The 23,956-nt window shown below is 41.5% G+C and overlaps 1 protein-coding gene across 1 annotated transcript; it reads left to right on the top strand.

Annotated features, from left to right (window-relative positions):
- The first annotated feature begins 515 nt into the window (after nt 1-515).
- On the top strand, nt 516-6,355 carry LOC139152969 (claudin-9-like). Its single transcript, XM_070726445.1, has one exon. It carries the CDS (start codon nt 1,103-1,105, stop codon nt 1,757-1,759), a length of 657 nt encoding a protein of 218 aa, XP_070582546.1. The 5' UTR covers nt 516-1,102; the 3' UTR covers nt 1,760-6,355.
- The last annotated feature ends 17,601 nt before the right edge of the window (nt 6,356-23,956 follow it).

Genomic DNA, 23,956 nt, shown 5'->3' with positions numbered 1-23,956 from the left:
TATTGCATTTGTAAAATGAAAATCACGGGATGTTTGTGTGAGGGCTGTGTGCACATGAATGCGTGTGGACTCTTGTGAAAACTTTCAGTTAATTTATATAGTAGATGTGACACATCTGTGTAACACTGGCATTATTCCTGGTTGGCATAATGAATATCAATAGTTTCCATTAAAAAAAAAACTTCTGAAAGAATTTGACCACAATAACTCCCTCTATGTCTCTCTCTGTCTTTCCTCCTCCCTCCCTCCCTCCCTTTCTACTCTTGCTTGTTTTTCGCCGGCCTCTTCCTCTCCCCCCCTTTTTCTCCTCTGGAATGGGCAGCTTCCCAACTAGCCAGCAGAAAATAAAGAAATATTCAAACTCTCTCCATAACACCACCACCCAGGTCTTGGTTACCATGGATCCCCCAATGCCCTTCTCGGATTGGCCTGTTGCTCCTCCCAGCCACCTGTTGGGGGTTGATATAACCCACCCCTTGCTGTCCCTAAGCTCAAGCTCCCTTGGGATCCTTCTAGACAACAGGTACCTGTGAAGCAGAACAATGCAATAACAAGCAGGTTGTTCGGAGCCACAGAGAAAAGGATTTATCCTTATTTCCCCTCTAGGGGTTCTTCACCTTTCAGACTTTGGTCTACCCTTCTCCAACCCAGCTTCTAAAGTGACACCTGACAGGCAGTTGTTTCTGGATGATCATACATGAAAAACAGACTCTCGGAAGATTGCCACCTTCAAGGCTGCTTTCCATATGCAGGTAACCCAAGAAGGCCTCTTCTGTATAAGAGTTCTGCTCGCTAATCTACTAGAGAGACTTAATTTTGCCGAAAAGCTCCGTACAGTTTCTTTGTCTTGGACAGCCACCTCAGTGGCTCAATATTCTTTTAGGATTTATTTATTAGGATTTTGCTTTCAGGGTGAACGTTGCATCTGACGTTGTGTACCACCATTTAAAAAGTGTATTTTTAATCTTCATTGATTTCTACCCAGAACAACTTGTATTTTGGTGTTGCTGTTCATAAACCAACATTTTTGGTTCTCCTGAAGGGCAGAAGAAGAAAAAAGAGAAAGGTGTGCATTTTATAGCCAAGGTGAAGGATACCCATAATGGCATCTGCAGGGCTTGAGATCATGGCAATGGGCCTCTGTATCCTTGGCTGGTTGGGAACTATTCTTTCATGTGCATTGCCCATGTGGAAGGTTTCAGCATTCATCGGAAACAACATTGTTGTGGCTCAGATAATCTGGGAGGGCCTGTGGATGAATTGTGTTGTACAGAGTACTGGCCAGATGCAGTGTAAGATCTACGATTCCATGCTAGCCCTGCCTCAAGATGTCCAAGCTGCCAGGGCCCTCATGGTTATCTCTGTGGTCCTTGCTGTCCTGGCACTGTTGGTGAGTATTGTTGGAGCCAAGTGTACCAACTGTGTGGAGGAAGAAGGTGCCAAGGCACGTATTGTCATTACTTCAGGTGCCTTCTTTATTGTCTCAGGACTTCTCGCACTTATTCCTGTCTGCTGGTCTGCCAACTCCATCATCCGTGACTTTTACAATCCAATTGTGGTTGAACCTCTCAAGAGGGAACTGGGGGCTGCTCTCTATGTGGGTTGGGCAGCTTCTGCCTTACTACTCCTTGGAGGATCACTCCTATGTTGCTCCTGCCCGCCACGAGACAACCGTTACCCAGGCCGTGTTGCCTATTCTGTTCCAGCTAGATCTACCGCTCTACCAGGCAGTACGATTGACAAGCGGGATTATGTATGAGCAGTTGCGGTGGAGAGGTGGTGACAAAATTTGCCAGCTACTACAAGACCCAAACTAAGATAGGCATTATTAACCCAAGAACTTCTGGAACAAGAAGATAAGACAACCTTATCAGTTTGGGTTCAGCTATGACATCTGGCAATTCTGGAATGTTGGTGCCTGTATATATGTGTGTTTGTTTGAGTATACAAGTATAATGAGTGATGTGAGTGCTGAAGAAATGTAAACAAATAAAGGGATATGTGGGAGAACGAACATTTTTTTTTAAAAAAATGAGATGAATACATCAGCAAACACAATGCAGGAATGCAGGAACAAATGATGCAGCTGAACAAACAAGGCCAGGCTTAGGACGAGTATATGGATAAGTTAACAGTGCATAACATGTATGTGGAGTGAAAACAAAGAGGTACATGGAGAAGAATAGAAACACCAGGATAGCTTTGACTTTGCCATCCGGAGAATGAGAAACTGTAATTATCTCAGGCCAAAGTAGTGGGTTGTATTTGACCTTGTGGGGCTGGAGTGGGCATGGACTCTCCCTCCCTCTCACTATAATCTCCTTCCCTCTCTTCCTTTTCTTCTTTTTCCTTCCCTCTTCATTCTCCTTTATCCTTCCTTTCTCCTTTTCCTTATCTTTCCGTCTTGCTTTCTTCACATCTTTCCTTCTTTTTCTTTGTCTTTCCTCTTTCCCTTTCTTCTTTCCTGTTCATTGGATGCTCAAATACTAAAGGGGAAATATTTCTCACTTTTTTGTTTTGCTTTTAATTTACTAGCCTCTCTCAGTTAAAACAGAGCCCGGGGAAGGGGGGTTGCACTGCTGCCCTCCCGACTCCATTTTCACTGGCAGAGGAACCATGGACCAGTCCTTCACTATTTCGAGGGGGTACCTGCAGGCCAGATTCAGCCCACAGTTGAGTTTTACACCCCTACTGTATACTATAGTACAGTAAAGTAGAGTACAGAACAAGAAAATACAGTAAAATAGAGTACAGAACAAGAAAGAGACAGCGTTGGTTGTGCTTGCTGATGACCTTTGGAGAAGCTGGGATGGGAGTGGTGCTCTTGATCTCTCAGTGTCTTCAATACCAGTGATTGCAGTATCCTTCTGGACCAGCGGCAGGGTTTGGGGAAGGGAGGCATCATTTTACAGTGGTTCTCCTCTTTCCCAGCTCCAGTCAGTGTTTGGGGAGGGGATGTTGCAGCTCTTTGTTTCTAAGGTGTGTCAGAGCTTGATGTGTCTCCTCTCTTGTTCAGCAACTACATGAAACTGTCAGATGAAGTCATCTGTCAGTGTCACCAGTATCAGGTGACACCCATCTTGAGCAAGATGATGATGTCAATGTCCTGTCAGAGTGTCTAGAGCAGTGGTTCTCAACTTAGGGGTTGTGAGCCCTTTGGGAGTTGAACAACCGTTTCACAGGGGTCGCCTAAGATCATGGGAAAAGACAAAATTCCCATGGTGTTAGGAACTAAAGCTTCTATTCTGGCGCCTTGGAACATATTTTTTACAATCCGACCAATCAGGGGTTTTCAGTGGGGGTGTCCCTCTGACCTTCCTGCCAATCAGCTTAAAATTCTGTTGGGAGAATTGGCACTAGAGTTATGGTTGGGGGTCACCACAACATGAGGAACTGTATTAAGGGGTTGTGGTATTAGAAAGGTTGAGAAACCCTGGTCTAGAGTTTGTTCAAGTCTCAATGGGGAGGAACAAATTGATTGAATCCTGACAAAACAAAATGGACTATACAGTGTTCCCTCGATTTTCGCGGGTTCGAACTTCGCGGAAAGTCTATACCACGGGTTTTCAAAAATATTAATTAAAAAATACTTTGTGGGTTTTTTCCCTATACCACGGTTTTTCCCACCCGATGACGTCATATGTCATCGCCAAACTTTCGTCTGCCTTTAATAAATATTTTTTTTAATAAACTTTAATAAATAAACATGGTGAGTAATAATCTGAATGGTTGCTAAGGGAATGGAAAATTGCAATTTAGGGGTTTAAAGTGTTAAGGGAAGGCTTGTGATGCTGTTCATAGCCAAAAATAGTGTATTTACTTCCGCATCTCTACTTCGCGGAAATTCGACTTTCGCGGGCGGTCTCAGAACACATCCCCCGCGAAAGCGAGGGAACACTGTATACATATTCCCTCCCACCCTTAATCTGGGCACTTTTCATCTTTAGTTTTATATGAGATAGTACTTCCCTATTTTAGACTGTAGGCAACTTGAGGGTCATCCTGGATTCATAGCTCTTATTCAAAGAGCAGGTAGCAAGCTGCTGCACAGATTCATCTTTGTTGTATCTAGATTGGGAGGCTCTTTAGATGCTCACCTAGCTCATGAACGGATTACTGCAATATGCAGTGAACACGAGTCTGCCTTTGAAGACCACTTGGAAATTTCAACTGTTCCAGAATGCAGCAGTGCAGGGACTGATGTTCATGCTATGATTTATTCATTTATCATTGCTGCTGCATGTCTGTTTCTAGGTATAATTCAAGGTACTGATTATTACCCATGAAGGCTTTCATTGGCCTGGTTATTGGATGAAATGCCTGTTCTGATACTCCCAAAGGTGATTTTTCAGGAGGAAACTAGACTTTCTTTCTTTCTTTTCTTTTGAAGACATTTCACTTCTCATCCAAGAAACTTCTTCAGCCCTGACAGGATGGTGGGGAAGCTGAAGAAGCTTCTTTGATAGGAAGTGAAATGTCTTCAAAAGAAAAAAAAACCAGAAAGTCCAGTTACCTCCTGGGACAATCATCACCTGGACGACTGAGAACATTTACAGGCCTGTTCTAAAAATGTCTAGATTAGGCAGAGATGATGCATTCCAAATCCTTTTAATTAAGCAGTGTGGAAACGTAGGAAGTATGTCTTCTCTATTGCAATACCAATCCTCTGGAAAAGCATCCCATCCAGAAATCTCTAAGGCTCTCATTCTGATGACATTCCAAAATATTTTCGAAGGTAAGGTGGGTGTAGACCTTCTGACAGTTGTTTCCTTGATATATATATTTCTGAATGTACATGTTCCCTCCCCTTCTTATATTTCTTTTTTTTTTAATGTAAGCTACTTTTTAAAATGTAAGCTACTCAGTTGCATGTCTCCTCCATTTAAATACGCAAATAAATAAATACATATCCTTTGCTTCAATCAGCACATTGTTTTGGGTCTGCTTAGGCATATGTACAAAGAGTACGAGGCTATGAGAACAGATCAAGAAGCAGACAAATTAAATAATGAGAGGAACAGAAAATGGCACTGAGAACTGGCTGCTGTATAAACTCTTTTGACTATTCTGATACAAAAGCCATTTTGGGGGGGTTGGAATCAAAATCAGAATATCTCTGGGACCGCCTTCTGCCGCACGAATCCCAGCGACCGATTAGGTCCCACAGAGTTGGCTTTCTCCGGGTCCCATCGACTAAACAATGTCGTTTGGCGGGTACCAGGGGAAGAGCCTTCTCTGTGGCGGCCCCGGCCCTCTGGAACCAGCTCCCCCCTGAGTTTAGAATGGAGAGGGGCGGCATACAAATCTAATAAACAAACAAACAAATAAATAAATAAAATCTGCAACTAGATATTAAAGAGACACAAAGTTGAAGAAAAACAATGAATTTGTTGACTGAGGTTGACTCAGCCTTCCATCCTTCCGAGGTGGGTAAAATGAGGACCCAGATTGTGGGGACAATATGCTGGCTCTATTAAAAAAGTGCTATTGCTAACATGTTTTAAGCCGCCCTGAGTCTAAGGAAAAGAGCGGCATTAAAAAAAATCGAATAAATAACTAAATTTACAGAGTCCTTTGGGAGTCGGGCGGCATACAAGAACAATTAATAAATAAATAGATAAAATAAATAAATCTAAAATGAACACAAGATGAATGAACGAACGCATGCTTGACTGAAAGAATCAGGGACTTAATGAATACAAGAAGACTTGGGAAGAAAAAAGGTAACCAACCAAACCTGCCTAAATAACAAATCATTGGTGAAAGATGTAAATATTGAACAAAGGCCAGATTACCTGCAAAGATGATGCTGGAAAAAGAAGACTGGATTTGGAAGCAGACATTAGTTTAGATTTAGTTTTTTAAAAAGTTTTTGGGAGCAGACAGGGGTGGGTGGGAAATAACCCTGACCCTACAATTGCATGGGACTGGCGCTATTTGCTCTCCAGTTAATAATTAGTGGAGGATTTAGCTATTCTCAGGGGCCTTGGTAAACAAAGGGGTCTGTTTCTTACCTGACCATTGATCTTTACCTATTACAACCACCTGCTTCAGATCTGGAGAGAAAGAAATTCCGCAGAAGGAAATAGGACTTTGAACAAATGCATTAAGCCCCATTCCTTTTACAGAGATGTTCTGGCTTGCAAATATGTTTGATTTTTTAAAAAAACTTGGAAAAAGATTGCTTCTTTCTTGTTTTGCTCAATGTGTTTGGTTTTACAAAGATGTTCTGAAATAAGGTAATTTGCTTTAGCCGGAAGATATCATGGGGATCCTTTTCATGAGCTCTGTATAGTGTTAACCGACAACTATATTATTATATTATTCAGATAAATTAAAAAACATTGTAACCTAATTTGTGCCTGACTTTTTTTTGGAAGTAGGGAGTTAAGGATTTCTGAAACACGGTATCAATGAAAATATGTACCTATCTAAGGGTGGGGGCAAGCTTTGCAAAATACACTTAGTTTTGCTAACTTATCTTAACTCATATTTAAGAGTGACACAGGACACTGAATCAAATGAACAATTTGGCCAGTGGTATGATTCAATTTTTTTTACTACCAGTTATGTGGGCGTAGCTTGGTGGGCGTGGCAGGGGAAGGATACTGCAAAATCCCCATTCTCTCCCCCACCCCTGGAGGAAAGATATTACAAAATCTCCATTTTCACCCTACTGCAGGGGAAGGATCAGTGGTGGGTTGAACTTACCTGCTTACCAGTGTATGGTGCACACATCCTGCTGGTTTGGGTGCTTGTGCACATGCATGTGTATGCATCCTCTCATGCGATTTTGCTTTCGCACATGCGCAGGAAGCAAAAACACATCAAAATCTCATGAAGGGATGCTCACACAGGCACAATTTCAGCAATTTTTTGCTTCATGCCTTCGCAGAAGCAAAAAAAATATATACTGAAATCTCACATGTGCGAGTGTCCCCTTGTGAGATTTTGCTTCTGAGCATGTGCAGGGAACAAAAAAAGGCCCAAAATTCCGGAAAAAAAATGGCAAAGATGGCAACAGAGCGGTTGCGTGCAAGTTGCCCAATCTGATGGCCGCTACTGGAATGGAACTCTAGGTAGGGTATACCAGTAACAAGCTACCACTGGGAAGGATACTGTAAAATTTCCATTCTCTCCCCTTTCCAGGGAAAGGATAGTCCGCAATCCCCATATGTACATTGAGAGCATATGCACCAAGACAAATTCCTTGTGTGTCCAATCACACTTGGCCAATAAAAAATTCTATTCCATTCCATTCCATTCTATTCTATTCTACCCTACCCTTCACTACCCTATCCTTCACTACCCTACCCTTCCCTACCCTACCCTACTCTACTCTATTCCCTCCTATTTCTGGGGAAAGGGAAACAACTAAATCTCCATCTCCACCCTACTCCAGGGGAAGGATACTATAAAATCTCTATTTCTATCCCCACTCCAAGGGAAGGATACTGTAAAATCTCCCTTTACTCCCCATCACACTAACCTTCCTTCCAGCTCCATTCTCCTGTGCAGAGCAATAAATCAGCTGGGAGTCGGAAGGCAGCGAAAAGCTCAGGTGGCTCAGGTGGCATTTGCTGATTCTCCAAACTACTCAAAATTGCTACTATCAGTTTGAGAGAACTGGTCAGAACTGACTGAATAACACATCTGAAGACTGCACAAGACAGCCACAACAAAACAAAATAAAACAAGATTAAATTTAGATAAGTATGATATGTTAAGAGGCAGTGTATGCCCTTAATGCTATATTTGGCCTAAAAATGTCATGAGCATACAACAATATTTCATGGCAAATCTTGTTTGACTCATTATTTGTTTGTTTGTTTGTTATTTAATTCATTTTATAGGCCACCCTTCTCCTGGTGGACTCAGGGCGGTTTACGAGTATAAAATAGAGACAGTAACAATAACAAGGGGGGCGTTTGCCCAGGTTCGCCTGGTGCGCCAGTTGCGACCCTATTTGGACCGGGAGTCATTGCTCACAGTCACTCATGCCCTCATCACCTTGAGGCTTGACTACTGTAACGCTCTCTACATGGGGCTACCTTTGAAAAGTGTTCGGAAACTTCAGATCGTGCAGAATGCAGCTGCGAGAGCAATTATGGGCTTCTCTAAGTATGCCCATATTACTCCAACACTCCGCAGTCTGCATTGGTTGCCGATCAGTTTCCGGTCACAATTCAAAGTGTTGGTTATGATCTATAAAGCCCTTCATGGCACCGGACCAGAATATCTTCGGGACCGCCTCCTGCTGCACGAATCCCAGCGACCGGTTAGGTCCCACAGAGTCGGCCTTCTTCGGGTCCCATCGACTAAACAATGTCATCTGGCGGGACCCAGGGGAAGAGCCTTCTCTGTGGGGGCCCCGACCCTCTGGAACCAGCTCCTCCCTGAGATTAGAATTGCCCCCACCCTTCTTGCCTTTCGTAAACTCCTTAAGACCCACCTCTGCCGTCAGGCATGGGGGAACTAAAACACCTCCCCCTTGCCCAAGTTGTGTTGTTGATTGATTGACTGTGTGCCTGTTTTTATATATATTGGGATTGTTTTAGGAAATTGCTAATTTTAAATTGTAATTAGATTGGTGGGCATTGGATTTTTATTATGTACTGTTTTTTATTATTGTTGTGAGCCGCCCCGAGTTTGCGGAGAGGGGCGGCATATAAATCCAATAAATCTAATCTAATCTAATCTAATCTTAATTCCATGTTGTTTCTCTCCTTGATTAGTTTCTAGCCATTGTTTCTTGGTGCTTTGGGAAATAAACTGACTCCCTCACCCCTTCTCTTTGTGGTAACCTCCCAAATACAGGGATACTGCTATCTTGTCCCCCCCAGCTCTTATTTTCTCTAGATTAGCCAAAACCAATTCTGCAACTGTTCTTCATATGTTTTATTCTCCAGGCTTCTAATCATCTTAGTTGCTCTTCTTTGCACGTTTCCCAAAGTCTCAACATCTTTTTTTGTAATGTGGTGACCAAAGCTGGTTACCAAAGCCTGGCAGGTGCAAGAGTCTGAAGAGAAAGGATGACCTTGACCATCTAGAAAGAATTTGTTATGACTATGCAGACAGCCCTCATGCAATTCTCCCTCCCAAACTCCCATAGCAAAGAATACATTGTAAAATAGCATTAATATGGCAGGCCAAAGACCCCCAACTAAAATGGCTTCAGCCTGACAGGCAGAATCCCCTCAGGAAAAGACTGTGTCCTACAAGAAAAGAAAGAGAATAACATAGGGGGGTTAATACAGTTTTCTTAAACACCCCACTGGGAATCCTTTGGTTTGTCTGGATATCTGTTGTGGAATTGCTTCACTAGCCTGTCAGCTTTTACATCCCAACTTTTCACCTAAGTAGTAAAAAATGCATATTAAAAGATTAAAAAGTGTGGCAGGCCAAAGACCCCAACTAAAATGACTTCAGACTGACATAGACTACTGCTGCTTGCTACATTGCTAGCACAGGTTAACAAAGAGCCCACCAAGAGGTTCTAAGGCTCAGCAATTAAGATCAAAGCATTTATCTCACCATTTACTACTCTCATAAAGATAGGCCACAAGTTACAGCTGTAATGAAGCCAGGGGTTTCCATTGTAATTCATGACAATCATAAGTGAAGCCACCCACATGGCAAGATGCCATTTTACGACTTCTTTGTGATGATTATTAAACGGATCAATGTATTCCTATGGACTTTTTTTTTTTTTTTTTTTTTTTTGCTGAAAACTAGCTGAAAAGTCCAGAAACTGGCAAAAAATGTTGTAAATCAGGGCCATGTGACAGAGGAAAGGTGAATTGTTTGCCAAGTGCTACAGTGCATTCATGAGACTCTGGGAGAATGCAGTCATAAGAACTCCAGAACTGAGTCATAAGTAGCTTTTGGCAAGGTCCGTTGTAATTTTGAATGCTTGCTAAGCAACCAGTCACTAAGCAAGGACTACCTGTAGATGATTACTGATCTCTTCCCCCTTCCACAGATTCCCAAGAGGCAGATCTTGGGATCTGGCTTGGTCTGCACATGGATTTCTCATTCATCCATCAGCCAGAGCATAAGGATCAATGATACCTATTCGTTAGCATCACATTACAATTGAATTCAAGGGATTTTCCTGATGTGTAGCAGAAGGAAGAGAATCCACCTATAGCTTTCCCCATTGAGAGAAAATTCAGTTCCTGTGTTCTTCATAGAAGAATGGTATTCTACAAAGCCTGGGATAAATGGTACCACTGGCTAAATAAAAAATATATCTTTAAAAATTACTCATAAAGAAAATCATCCAGTGAAATCACCCCGTAAACTTAACAACTCATGAGACATATAATAATAATAATAATAATAATAATAATAATAATAATTATTATTATTATTATTATTATTATTATTATTATTATTATTTATTAGATTTGTATGCCGCCCCTCTCCGAAGACTCGGGGCGGCTCACAACAATAATAATAACAATGTTACAATAGAAACAAATCTAATATTAAAAAGCAGCTTAAAAACCCATCATTTAAAAACCATACAACACAAACATACCATAAATAAAATGTAAGAGCCTGGGGGATGTGTCTCAGTTCCCCCATGCCTGGCGATACAGGTGGGTCTTAAATAACTTGCGAAAGACAAGGAGGGTGGGGGCAGTTCTAATCTCTGGGGGGAGTTGATTCCAGAGGGCTGGGGCCGCCACAGAGAAGGCTCTTCTCCTGGGGCCCGCCAAATGACATTGTTTAGTTGACGGGACCCGGAGAAGGCCAACTCTGTGGGACCTTATCAGCTGCTGGGATTCGTGCGGTAGCAGGCAGTTCCGGAGGTATTCTGGTCCAATGCCATGTAGGGGTTTGAATTGTGACCGGAAACTGATCAGCAGCCAATGCAGGCCACGGAGTGTTGTAGAAATGTGAGCAAATCTAGGAAGCTCCACAATAGCTCTCGCGGCCGCATTCTACACGATCTGGAGTTTCTGAACACTTTTCAAAGGTAGCGCCATGTAGAGAGCGTTGCAGCAATCGAATCTCGAGGTGATGAAGGCATGAGCGACTGTGAGCAATGACTCCCTGTCCTAGTAGGGCCGCAACTGGTGCACCAGGCGAACCTGGGCAAACGCCCCCCTCGCCACAGCTGAAAGATGGTATTCCAATGTCAGCTGTGGATTGAGGAGGACGCCCAAGTTGCGAACCCTCTCTGAGGGGGTCAATAATTCCCCTCCCCCGGGGTAATGGACGTACAGATGGGATTGTCCTTGGGAGGCATAACCCACAGCCACTCCGTCTTGAGATATATTATACTACTACATTTGATACGATTCAATGAAGACATCGATGGACACAAATTTTGGACCTCAAATAAATTAAGTGAATAAATCCTTAAATTACTGATACTTATTAGGATTAACTATCACTCCAATATGAATGACTAAAAGTATAGGGAAACCTACACCAACTACATATTTGAAACACGGATCATATTGTATCGAAGCCCCAGTGTCAATGCTGGCTTTTACCCTTCCCCCCCTCTCTCCCTTTTTCTTCCCTCCCCTTCTTATACCTCTTTCTACTTTACTTTTTTCCACTCACTCTATCTTTCTATTTGCTTTCCCCCTATATGCTTCCAAATATGTTAATTGCATTTGTGATAACATACAGCATATGTATTGTTTGTTTGTTCTCTTTTGTTAATGTATATATTCAATAAATATTATTTTTTTTAAAAGAAGAATGGTTTAAAAATAGAATCTGCAATTAAATGAGCATGAAAGAACATAATGTTTCCTTTATAGGAAGTGGACAGGTTTTCGATCACCCTTCGCTATGGTTTGTTTAATCGTGGTGGATGACTAATAAGGAGCTAATTCATATGCCTTAAAACCAAACCAAACAAGTTGGATTTAGAGTACACAACATGGGAACTTAAATATAATATGAGTTAAATCTTGTCAACATCAAATGCTTGTCAACATCAAATTTCTATTGTTAGGACTGAGAGACGAGACTTATTGTTTAAAATAGTGTTTCTGAGCTTCAGCTACTTTGAGATGTGTTGGCTTCAATTTCCAGAATTCCTTAGCTTTTCACTTCACTCTTTCCTTTTTTTGGTAAGAATATCAAACAAACAGCAAGTCAGGTTATGGTTTTTGAAGCAAATAAATACAGGTAGTCCTTGACTTATAACCATTCTTTAGTGACCGTTCAAAGTCATAACTGCCATTGAAAAAAGTGACTTATTGCTGTTTTTCAACATACAACCATTACAGTATTCTCATGCTCATGAAGATCATCTGATCAAAATTCAGGCTCTTGGCAACTGGAATGCATTCATGACTGTCTTGGGGTCATGTGATCAGGGGTGGGCTTCAAAAATTTTAGCAACGGGTTCTCTGCCCGGTTGCTGGATGGCGTGGCCATGGTAGGGCGTGGCCTAGTTGGTCACCTCCACCATGGCATGTGGGGGCAGGGGGGGTAGTTTTTGGCTGCCCTGAGCTCCAGAGACTTTCCTCAGGCCTCCAGGAAGAGAAAAATGGCTTCCCCCAGGCCCTCCAGAAGTTGGAAATGGGCCCCTTTTTGGCTTTCCAGAGCCTCCGGGGAGGCCTATTTTTTGCCCTCCCCAAGCCTCCATAAGGGCCCTATACTTACCTGGCATCCCAAACAGGTTGCATGGAAACTCCTGGGAGGAGTGTGGTGGGGTGGTCGGGGCCAGTCAGGAGTGGCTTTTGGAGGTTCACCAAACTGTGCAGAATCTTTGCTAGAGCATCGCCTGAACTCGGGTGAACCCGAAGCAACCCTCCCCTGCACGTGATCACCATTTGTAACATTCCCAAATGGCTTCTAACAAGCAAAGTCAATGACGGAGGCCAGATTCACTTGTCTTCATGTATTGTATTCTTTGTTGTGCTCTGAGTCCCAGGAGAAGGGCGGCATAGAAATCTCATTAATAAATAATAAACAAACAGACAAACAACCAGAATATCTCCAGGACCGCCTTCTGCCGTATGAATCCCAGCGACCGATTAGGTCCCACAGAGTTGGCCTTCTCTGGGTCCCATCAACTAAACAATGTCGTTTGGCGGGTCCCAAGGGAAGAGCCTTCTCTGTGGTGGCCCCGACTCTCTGGAACCAGCTCCCCCCAGAGATTAGAACTTCCCCCACCCTCCTTGCCTTCCGTAAACTCCTTAAAACCCACCTTTGCCGCCAGGCATGGGGGAATTGAGATATCTCCCCTGGGCCTAAACAATTTATGTATGGTATGTTTGTATGTATGTTTGACTAATAATGGGTTTTTTAAAATGTTTTTTAAATTATTAGATTTGTTATGAATTGTTCTATTGCTGTTGTGAGCCGCTCCGAGTCTACGGAGAGGGGCGGCATACAAATCTAATAAATAAATAAATAAATAAATAAATAAAGAAAGAAAGAAAGAAAGAAAGAAAGAAAGAAAGAAAGAAAGAAAGAAAGAAAGTCGTAAAATGGGGCAAAACTGACTTAACAGCTGCCTTGCTTAGCAACAAACATTTTAGGTTCAATTATGGCCATAAATCAAGGACAGGGGTGGGCTATTGCCCGGATGGAGGGGAACACAGTGGGGTAGCGAAAATGGAGCTCCACCCCAGAGCACCCAATTTGCACTGAAAGATGTTGAAAGAAAATGCATAAACCACACCCACAGTGTGGTAGTAAAAATTTTGGTAGCCCTTCACTGGTCAACGACTACCTGTAATGTTTGATCCATTTCCTCCTCCTCCTCCTCCTCCAATAATAATAATAATAATAATAATAATAATGATGATGATGATGATGATGATGATGATGATGATGTTTATTTGTAGTGGCCTTTTACCAAAGGGCATAACAACAGGCCATAAACAGTTTATGAGGACAGACAATAGCACTTATTATGTTAACAAATATCTCCTCCCTCCCCCACATCCCACAATTCCCCACATCCCGCAATTCCCACAATATAGCAAAGGGTTACATTAAAAAATCCACGTAGGGCATAACATCAGAGGGGCCCTTCACTGAAGGGAAGAGTCTAAATAGGGTCAGCAGAGTCAACACAGGACCCGAGGAGATGGACATACACCGTTTCCCAAGAAGGGAGGGCAGAACAGCTGATGGGATAAATTCCACCGCACTGTCTAAGTGGGGGGAAAAAATCTAATCTACAAAAATTAAAATTTTAATTTAATAAAAATATGCAAGGAAGAACCAGATCCAATCATGCCATTATTCATATGATGCTCCTACCAAGCATCCTTCTGCTCAAAACATCCTGTTCCCCAGGATGGGGAATTGGATTAAAAGTATTTCTCTCAAGGAAACTCAAATGCTAGGAATGCGGGCCGTAAGGAGTAAATCTGGCTACCTGGCTTCCTTTTCCTTTAAGCAGATCTCAGAAGTGCAAGACCTATAGTTTCGCTCCCCCCTCCCCGCTCTCCTTCCCCCTCGCGGGCAGAATATTTCAGGTTTCTTGGATGTGGGCCCAGAAGTCGACCCTTGTAAGACGAGATCTCTGCCAGGTTTCTTGGAGAGGTACCAGTACATTCCAGTACCAGGCTGAGCCTTCCACAGTCAGACTCATAGGGACAAACCGCCCCTCCCACTGGCATGAAGTACAGCTTCTTCCATCTATGTTGGTTTGTGAGGCACAAGGTACTGCCAAGGGAGGAACTCTAGCGGCAAACAATTGAAGGGGGTGGTGGTGGTGCTGGGGAGAAATGGAATGCAAGTCCCATGTCATCTTAATTGTTTACATCCAAGACACCGATGGCTGGATTACTGCCTCTAATTCGATCTTGTGCTTCTACTATGCGGAGTCCTGCACGTAGTAGCAGGTTGAAAACATCCTAGGCTTGCCAAATTCTAAAACTAGCACAGGTAGTCTTTCACACACAACAGTCCATTTAATGAATGTTCAAAGTTACAATGCCATTGAAAAAATTGATTTATTTTTCACACTTGTAACCGTTGCAGTATCTCTGCAGCCATGTGATCAAACTTTGGTGGTGGACTCATATTTATAACGGTTGCAGTGTCCCAGGGTCATGGGATTTACCTTTTACGATTTTCTCACACGCAAACTCAATGGGGAAGCCAGATTCACTTAACAACCATGTTATCAATTTCACAAGTGCAGTGAAATTGATAACAACTATAGCATGAAATGTCATAAAATGAGGCAAAATTCTCTTAACAAATATTTCACTGAACAACAGAAATTCGGGTTCAAGTGTGATCCTACATTGAGGACTATCTGTACTCACCTATCCCTCCAGCAAAGGGCTGCAAAAACTTTTACTACCACACGGTGGATATGGCTTATTTTGTGAGAGTGGCTTGCTGGTCATATGACCAGGTAGGAGTGGCTTGCTGGTCATGTGACCGGGGTGGCTTAAAGGTCATGTGACTGGATTAAAGGTGGGCAAACTGACGTCAATCACATTAAGGGTTTGGGTTAGGGTTAGGGTACCTGCCCTCTCCTCTCCTTAAAGAGATACAATTTCCCTTACTATTACTGAACATCCAAAATATACTATTTAATTCTATGTATATATGCCATACATGTACATACATATTACACACAGGCACACAAAAATATACATAGATTAGGTCCCACAGAGTCAGCCTTCTACAGGTCCCTGAACTAGACAATGTCTACTTGGCGGGACCTAGGAGAAGGGCCTTCTCTGTGGGGGCCCCGGCCCTCTGGAATCAGCTCCCTCTGGAGATTCATATTGCCCCCACCCTCCTCGCCTTCCGAAAGAGTCTAGACTCACCCATGCCACCAAGCTTGGGGTTATTAGATTCTGCCCCCCAGTCAATGAATGTATAATGCGTTTGTGTGAATGTTTGAATGGATATGTGTGTATTTTAATAGGGTATTTTTAGTTTTTAAATGTAACTTTTAAAATGTAATTTTAATCTAATGTTAACCGTATCTTGATGCATACTACTTTTTATATGTTGTAAGCTGCCCCGAGTCCTCTGAGAGGGGCGGCATATAAATCTAATAAATAATAATAAAATAATAATAATATAAAATGTGTGCACGCAAAGCTCTTCTAAAATTGTACACATTCAACCTCATTTACTGCGATAGGAAAAACATACCCAGGGCCCAGAAAGGGGGGGGGGGAGAAAAAAAATCATTTTTTTTCTACCAGTTATATGTACCTGACCATACCTGTAGGAGCCCATCACTGTCCTCGCTGCTGATTACTCTGGTAGTTGAAGTCCACTTTCTGGAATATTGAAGTTGGACATGGTGGGCTAAGACCTTTGTCACATTTACATTTTAAATTTGCTGAAACCTAAACAAATTTCTCACGATGGGGCAATGTCAATAATGCTCATTGTTAGCATGAGAGCTGGTTTGGTACAGTGGTTAAGGTACCAGGCTGGAAACTGGGAGATTGTGAGGTCTAGTCCAACCTTAGGTGTAAAACCAGTGGGGTGACTTTGAGCTGGTCGCTCTCTTCTAGCCCAAAGAAGGAGGCAATGGCAAATCTTGCCAAGAAAACTGTAGGGACCTATCCAGATGGCCCTTGGGGGGTCAGATTGACTTGAAAGCATAACAATGAAATGTATTTGAAAATTCAAAGTCTGAATTTCCACTCTGCCTACTGGGCAACCTGGCAAAATCTCTCTTTCAGCTTCGTCTACTTTATAACATTTCCTTGAGGATAAAATGGGAGGCACTGAACCTTACGGGGTTTTTTGGCAAAAGAGAAGGCTAACATCAAACCCAAAAGCCATTATCTTCTCCAATTCCAAAGCATGAGGTTAGACCAAGCCACTTTATTGCTTGAAGCAGACTAGAAAATTCAATCTCTGCTAACTCAAGTGTGTAACGCTTGTGGCACTGTGGAATTTGAGGCAAGAAACCTTTAAAGTGCTTCACTTCCCTGGCAGTAAAAACACAATTGCTAGTTAAACAGTTAACTGTGTGCTGCCCTTTCTTGGCATCTAAAACCAGTTGCTTAGAACTGCTGCTTTGGTGGTAGATGCAGCTTGACTTCAAATCCCTTCCCACCCACCCCAACTCTTCAGCCCTGTACTATGTGTTCATTTTCTGAATATTTAGTCTTTCTCCCATCTTTTCCCAGTGATCACTCAGTTCTTTGATATCCGTGTGCTGAACTCCAGTCTTCAACACTTATATTAAGTTCCTGCTTCAACCTCAACTTCTTTCATCACCAACTTCTCTGGAGACCTCACCTACAAAAAGATATTGACAAAGTTGAACGGGTCCAAAGACGGGCTACAAGAATGGTGGAAGGTCTTAAGCATAAAACATATCAGGAAAGACTTAATGAACTCAATCTGTATAGTCTGGAGGATAGAAGGAAAAGGGGGGACATGATCGAAACATTTAAATATGTTAAAGGGTTCAATAAGGTTCAGGAGGGAAGTGTTTTTAATAGGAAAGTGAACACAAGAACAAGGGAACACAATCTGAAGTTAGTTGGGGGAAAGATCAAAAGCAACGTGAGAAAATATTATTTCACTGAAAGAGTAGTAGATCCTTGGAACAAACTTCCAGCAGACGTGGTTGGTAAATCCACAGTAACTGAATTTAAACATGCCTGGGATAAACATATATCCATTGTAAGATAAAATACAGGAAATAGTATAAGGGCAGACTAGATGGACCATGAGGTCTTTTTCTGCTGTCAGTCTTCTATGTTTCTATGTTTCTTTCCTTCATGTTGCTTTTGGTCTACCCATTTCTATCTCTACACAACTTTAGCCAATTCCTAGTTCTCCAGCTTGACTTTGCTCCTTGAATTTGCTCAGCAGTTTCCTGAAAATCAAAACTATTTTGTGCATACTAGCTCTACTGCTATTCATGCTTTATGCTTGGGAGTATGACGTTGAGTGAAGATATGTTGGGGAAAACCTAAATTCTTCCAAGAACTAGCCTTGCCCCAAGGCTATGGATTCCTGTGGTTTTGTTACATACTGTACTCTATTATCTTCATCAGGAATGTACATATTTCCTTGGGGCAATGTGATTGCTTATCTTTTTTTTTGCTCCTGCTTCCTCCATATTAGTTTTGAAGCCTTAATTGGTAAATTATCTCTCTGAGAAAGGCTTGTTGGATGAAATATCTGGCTGGGATGCTTTGTGCAGCTTCATTTGAACCCAAGCCTACACCATCAATCTTTTTGGAACTTCTGAATATGTGTAGAGGGCTTTACTACCTCCATCACCACATGTTGAAAATTGAAAGAATAAAGCCTTCTTCTATAAAAAATTATCCTTGGGAGATTGATGCAATGGGATTACTTTTGCTGAGAATTTAAAGAATAAGGCTTCTATAGAAAAAAGGAGATCTCCATCAGGAAATCTAGTATGAATGTTATTGGCAAGAAAAAGGAAAGGCTTGTAAGTTGGTGATTTGTCTGTGTGTCTGAGAGAAAAGGTTTAGACAGTGGATCTCAACCTGGGGGTTGGGAGACTTTGGGGGTGTGTGTGTTGAACGACTGTTTTGCAAGGGTCACCTAAGACCATGGAAAAAGACAAATTTCCCATGGTGTTAGGAATTAAAGCTTCTATTCTGGTGCAATCTGACCAATCAGGCATTTACAGGGTCCCTCTGACCTTCCTGCCAATCAGCTTAAAGTTCTGTTGGAAGAATTGACGCTAGACTTATGGTTGGGAGTCACTACAACATGAGAAAATGTAAAGCCTGCTGTACTGCTCAAAAACACATCCTAAAGTTCTGTTCTCGGGTCTATTTGACCCAGACCGAAAATTATTCATTTTAGGTACTGTACTTATATTTGGTCTTTTTGAAAGCTTTTTTCACTTGGAAACTAATTTGAACATTTCTACACACAATGAAATGAAAATTGAATGGAAAAAAGTGATGCTTATTGGTTTATTTTGCTCATAAAAGGTGCCCCACCCCATGCTTATACTCAAATAGACTTACCGTATACTCAAGTAGTCTATGGCCTTATATTCAAAAAGAAACCAATAAGCATCATTTTTTTCAGTTCATTTATATTTTTCTTATGATCAGGAATGTTCAATTTTGTATATCAAACCTTTTGGGGGGAAATCCCTTGGAGATTTGTAGCCTAAAAAAAAAATAAACTGACACAAAATGCTCAAAAATGGGGGCAGGGGCTTCTTGATCAAAATAAACCAATAAGCATCAATATTTTCAGTTCAGTTTTCATATCATTGTGTGCAGAAATGTTCAAACTAGTTTACCAGCAAAAAAAAGTTTTCAAAAAGACCAAATCTAAGTACCTAAAAAAATATTTTTGGTCCAGGTCCTATATGACCCGAAACAGTAAAAGTATAAGTTTTTTTCCCCAGAAATAATTTGCCCCCACCCCAAAAAAATATTTTTATGATCATCAGCAATGTTAAATTGAGTAAATGTATGTCTAAAATGTTAAAAGTATTTTGAATTTGGAGCCTAAACAAAATTTAAAGTGAAAATGGTTGCAAGCAGCCAGGGGGGGGGGGAGGCCTTATTTCTGATTTAAAAAACACCAATAAGCATAATTGTTTTAAGTTCATTTATATTTTTCTTATGTTCAGAAATGTTCAAACTACCAATCCCACACCAACTTTAGTAAAATTGAACGCATTTTGCAGGCTAAACTATCTATAAATTGAAAAAAAGATCACAAAAAAGGGGGGCGGGGGCTTTTTGATAAAAAAAAACCAATAAGCATAAATTTTTCCAGATCAATTTTCATTTTATTGTGTGCAGAAATGTTCAGACTACCTTCCAAATGAAAAAAGTTTTCAAATTGACCAAACATAAGCACCTCAAATGAAGAATTCTCGGTCCGGGTCAGGCTGACCCGGGAAAAGAACTTTAGGGACTTTTTTTTCAGAAGAAAGAAGCCCCCCAGCCCTAAAAAAAATTATCATAGAGAGAACCCCTGAAATCATGCAAAGTCATGAAATTTCAAGTTTCAGATATGCAGGGCAAATTTTTTACAGGGGCTCAAACTTTGATTTCGGGTCTCACAGACCCGAACATAACAGCAGGGCTTTAAGGGGTAGCAGTGTTAGAAAGGTTGAGAACCACTGTAAGGGATGGAAAATAAAATATTTGGCCTAGGGATTTCATATTGACTGTGTATGTGAATGCAACTGTTATATATACTTCCCCAAATTTGTCCTTCTCTTATTCCCTTGAGTGAAGACCTTGTTTAGTGTTTCAGAAATTGCGCTTGAGATTCTTAGCCTGGGGCATATGGGGGCCAGAAATGGAATCATTACCCTAAAGTTGAATGTTTTAAGCCTGATAAAGATCTTCTTTTCATGTAACTAGTCCATGACGCATTGGTGCCAAAAGCTTGAACACAATGATTGGGCTAACGTTTTTATTTGTTTGCTTGTTAATTTGTGCCTTCAAGGCAGTGCTGATTCTTGCTAACTGCCTGGATTAGCCCTTTCTGCTTTCATGTCAAGATTTTTCAGAGGTCATTTGCCATGGCCTTCTTCCAAGGGCTGAGAGAGAGTGACTGTCTCATGGCCATCCAGTTGGCTTCATGCCTATAGCAGAACGAGAACTCACAATCTCCTATTTCTAACCTGATACCATAACCAAGAACTACACCAAGATGGCTCTCTTGGGTTAGCATCCTGTCCTAATATATGACTGTTTAATCATAGTTAATTAATTAATTAAACCACAATTATTTAGGGAATTTATTCTGACCAATTCCCTGGCTAGGATCCATTCTAGCAATAGCACTTAAGACTTTTACACCACTTTACAGCCCTCTCTTAGCGGTTTAGAGAGTCAACCTAGTGCCCCCCAAAATCTGGGTCCTCATTTTTCCAGACTCGGAAGGATGGAAGGCTGAGTCAACCTTGAGCCTGGTGAGAGCTGAACTGCCAAATTGCAGCCAGCCAGCAGGCAGTCGAAGTAGCCAGCAGTACTGCACTCTAACTACTGTGCCACCACAACTCAATTTTAGTAATTTGCAAGCTTCTTTCATTAAAACTAGGTGGGGGGATACTTAATTCAACCTCCCGTAACATGACGATCTAAGTTATACAGCCGATATGTTCAACCCATGGCCATCAGTTGCATGCAGCCCTGGACAGCTTGTAATGCAGCTCTATAAGATTGTAAACCTTGAACATTTCTATGTGGTTTTTGCAGGTATTGTCATATATTATGCTCTTTGCTTTATACAGCAAAAGGTTAGGCACCCTTGCTATACAGTTTAGTACATATTTATGCTCAACCCATTTCTCTTGCAGAGATGAGACTTAGAATAAAGAGAGAGCTTTGCCTCATTTTGAATCTCCATCAGGCTTCTTCAATCTGAATCTCTCTAGATGCCCAATAGATAATATTTAGCTATTCTGGAAGGAGTTCCACAAAAGATTATAGAAACCCAATATAGTGTTCCCTCGATTTTCGTGGGGGATGCATTCCGAGGTCGCCCGCGAAAGTCGAATTTCCGCAAAGTAGAGATGCGGAAGTAAATACACCATTTTTGGCTATGGACAGTCTCACAAGCCATCCCTTAACACTTTAAACCCCTAAATTACCATTTCCCATTCCCTTAACAACAATTTACTCACCATTATTACTGGTATTCACCATTGAATAAGACACTTAGTAATCCTGATATTTATAAACATAATTATTTATTAACAATAATATTTTTTTTTGTTATTTATTTGCAAAAAATATTAGTTTGGTGATGGTGTATGACATCATCAGGCGGGAATAGAAAAAAACTGCGAAGTATTTTTTCATTAATATTTTTAAAAAAACCATGGTATAGGCTATTCGCGAAGTTCGAACCCGCGAAAATCGAGGGAACACTGTATTACTTTGATGGGTACAGTACAAAAACTGGGCGATGTATGAAAAAAAGGGGGCATAATGGCTCATCAGTTAAGATGCTGGGCTTGTTGGCTGGAAAGTTAATTGCCCAGGTTTGAGACCTGTGCTCTGCATAGTGGGATGGGCTCCTCTATACCTAACAGTTCAAAAGCAGGCAAAAGTGAATAAATAGGTGTCACTTGGGTGGGAAGTTAACAGCATTCCATGCACCTCAGCATGTAGTCATGCTGGACATATAATCATGGAAGTGTCTTTAGACAATGCTGGCTTCCCCAGCTAAGAAATGGAGATGCCCACTGCCCACTAGAGTCTGAAATGACTGGACAGAGGAAACATTTACCTTTCCAAAAAATACATCTTTCGGTGAGAGTTCATGATGTAACCTACAAATGTCTTTCCCCAAAATAGCGGTCTTCATGATATACCTTTCATCACCTCCAGCCTTTCCCCAATAATTGTGCTGGATGAGTAGAGCTACAGCCATAGGCAAACTGGTAGAAGATACATGATGCCATGACATCACAGTGCCACCCCACAAATTATATAATTTGAATTGTTTAGGCGATATCATGATGAATGGGATGTCACTTTGTAGACATCCATGGTCATGAATGATTCCAAGGAAATAAACATGGGTTAATACCATATGTACTATCTAATGTAAGTGAAAACATTTTCACAATTATATTACACATCATTTTTGGGGGCATCATGGTGGTTTATTATGAATTTTGCTCTTGTGAGACCATATTGTGCAAACTCAGCCACAGAGCACAGCAGATATGAACCTAGGTAATTGAAGTTTATTGAGTAAATAAATCATGGATTAACATGTAAACAGATTCAAGCTGGCCTCATATGTGGTTGTAAAAGCTTGCTTACTCATGATATTCTGCAGCCATCTCCCATCAGATGGATATTATGGATTTAAAAGTCTCATAATTCTCAGCATATTATGGATTTAAAAGTCTCCATATTATGGATTTAAAAGTCTCATAATTCTCAGCAATGTCCATATTGCCCAAGAAATTCTGGGCATTGAAGTCACCATTTAACCCGAGTTATTTAATTTATTAATTTATTAATTTATTGGATTTATATGCCGCCCCTCTCCGAAGACTCGGGGCGGCTAACAGCAATCATAAAACAGCGTACAATAATAATCCAATACTAAGAACAATTAAAAACCCATTAATATAAAAAACCAAACATACATACAGACATACCATGCATAAAATTGTAAAGGCCTCTCAATTCCCCCATGCCTGGCGGCAGAGGTGGGTTTTAAGTAGCTTACGAAAGGCAAGGAGGGTGGGGGCAATTCTAATCTCTGGGGGGAGTTGGTTCCAGAGGGTCGGGGCTGCCACAGAGAAGGCTCTTCCCCTGGGTCCCGCCAAACGGCATTGTTTAGTTGATGGGACCCAGAGAAGACCCACTCTGTGGGACCTAACTGGTCGCTGCGATTCGTGCAGCAGAAGGCGGTCCCTGAGATAATCTGGTCCAGTGCCATGAAGGGCTTTATAGGTCATAACCAACACTTTGAATTGTGACCGGAAACTGATCGGCAACCAATGCAGACTGCAGAGTGTTGGTGTAACATGGGCATATTTGTGAAAGCCCATGATTGCTCTCGCAGCTGCATTCTGCACGATCTGAAGTTTCCGAACAATTTTCAAAGGTAGCCCCATGTAGAGAGCATTACAGTAGTCGAGCCTCGAGGTGATGAGGGCATGAGTGACTGTGAGTTAGGAGGACTAGGCACATTCAAGTACTTAGTCTGAGCTCAGAGTGCATTCATAGACAACCAGTTTTTTTCTTGTCCATAATACAGAAACTCATTCCAATCTAATCAAAGTTCTACTGATTAGAATCAATCTCATTTAGTTCTTTGAGTTAAGTCAAGGTTGGTTGGGTGCTGAATTTAACTCTGCTGGCCTGGCTAGTGTTTAATCTTCAGCTATCTAAGTTCATACAACACTCCTGTCATGTTTTTCAATTTTGGCAACTTTAAGATGTGTGGATTTCAACATGGCTAGTCAGCCATGGCAATCTAAGTTCCCAAGGTTGGGAAATATTTTTCTAAATTGAAATCATGTAAATCCCATTATGACTTATCT

The sequence above is a fragment of the Erythrolamprus reginae genome, chromosome Z (assembly GCF_031021105.1).
Source record: "Erythrolamprus reginae isolate rEryReg1 chromosome Z, rEryReg1.hap1, whole genome shotgun sequence".
Taxonomy (NCBI): Eukaryota; Metazoa; Chordata; class Lepidosauria; order Squamata; family Dipsadidae; genus Erythrolamprus; species Erythrolamprus reginae.
This window is presented reverse-complemented; position numbering and strand designations above follow the sequence as displayed.

Excerpts from the sequence above, each read along its gene's own strand:
- LOC139152969 (XM_070726445.1), top strand. The coding sequence starts at position 1,103 with ATGGCATCTGCAGGGCTTGAGATCATGGCAATGGGCCTCTGTATCCTT.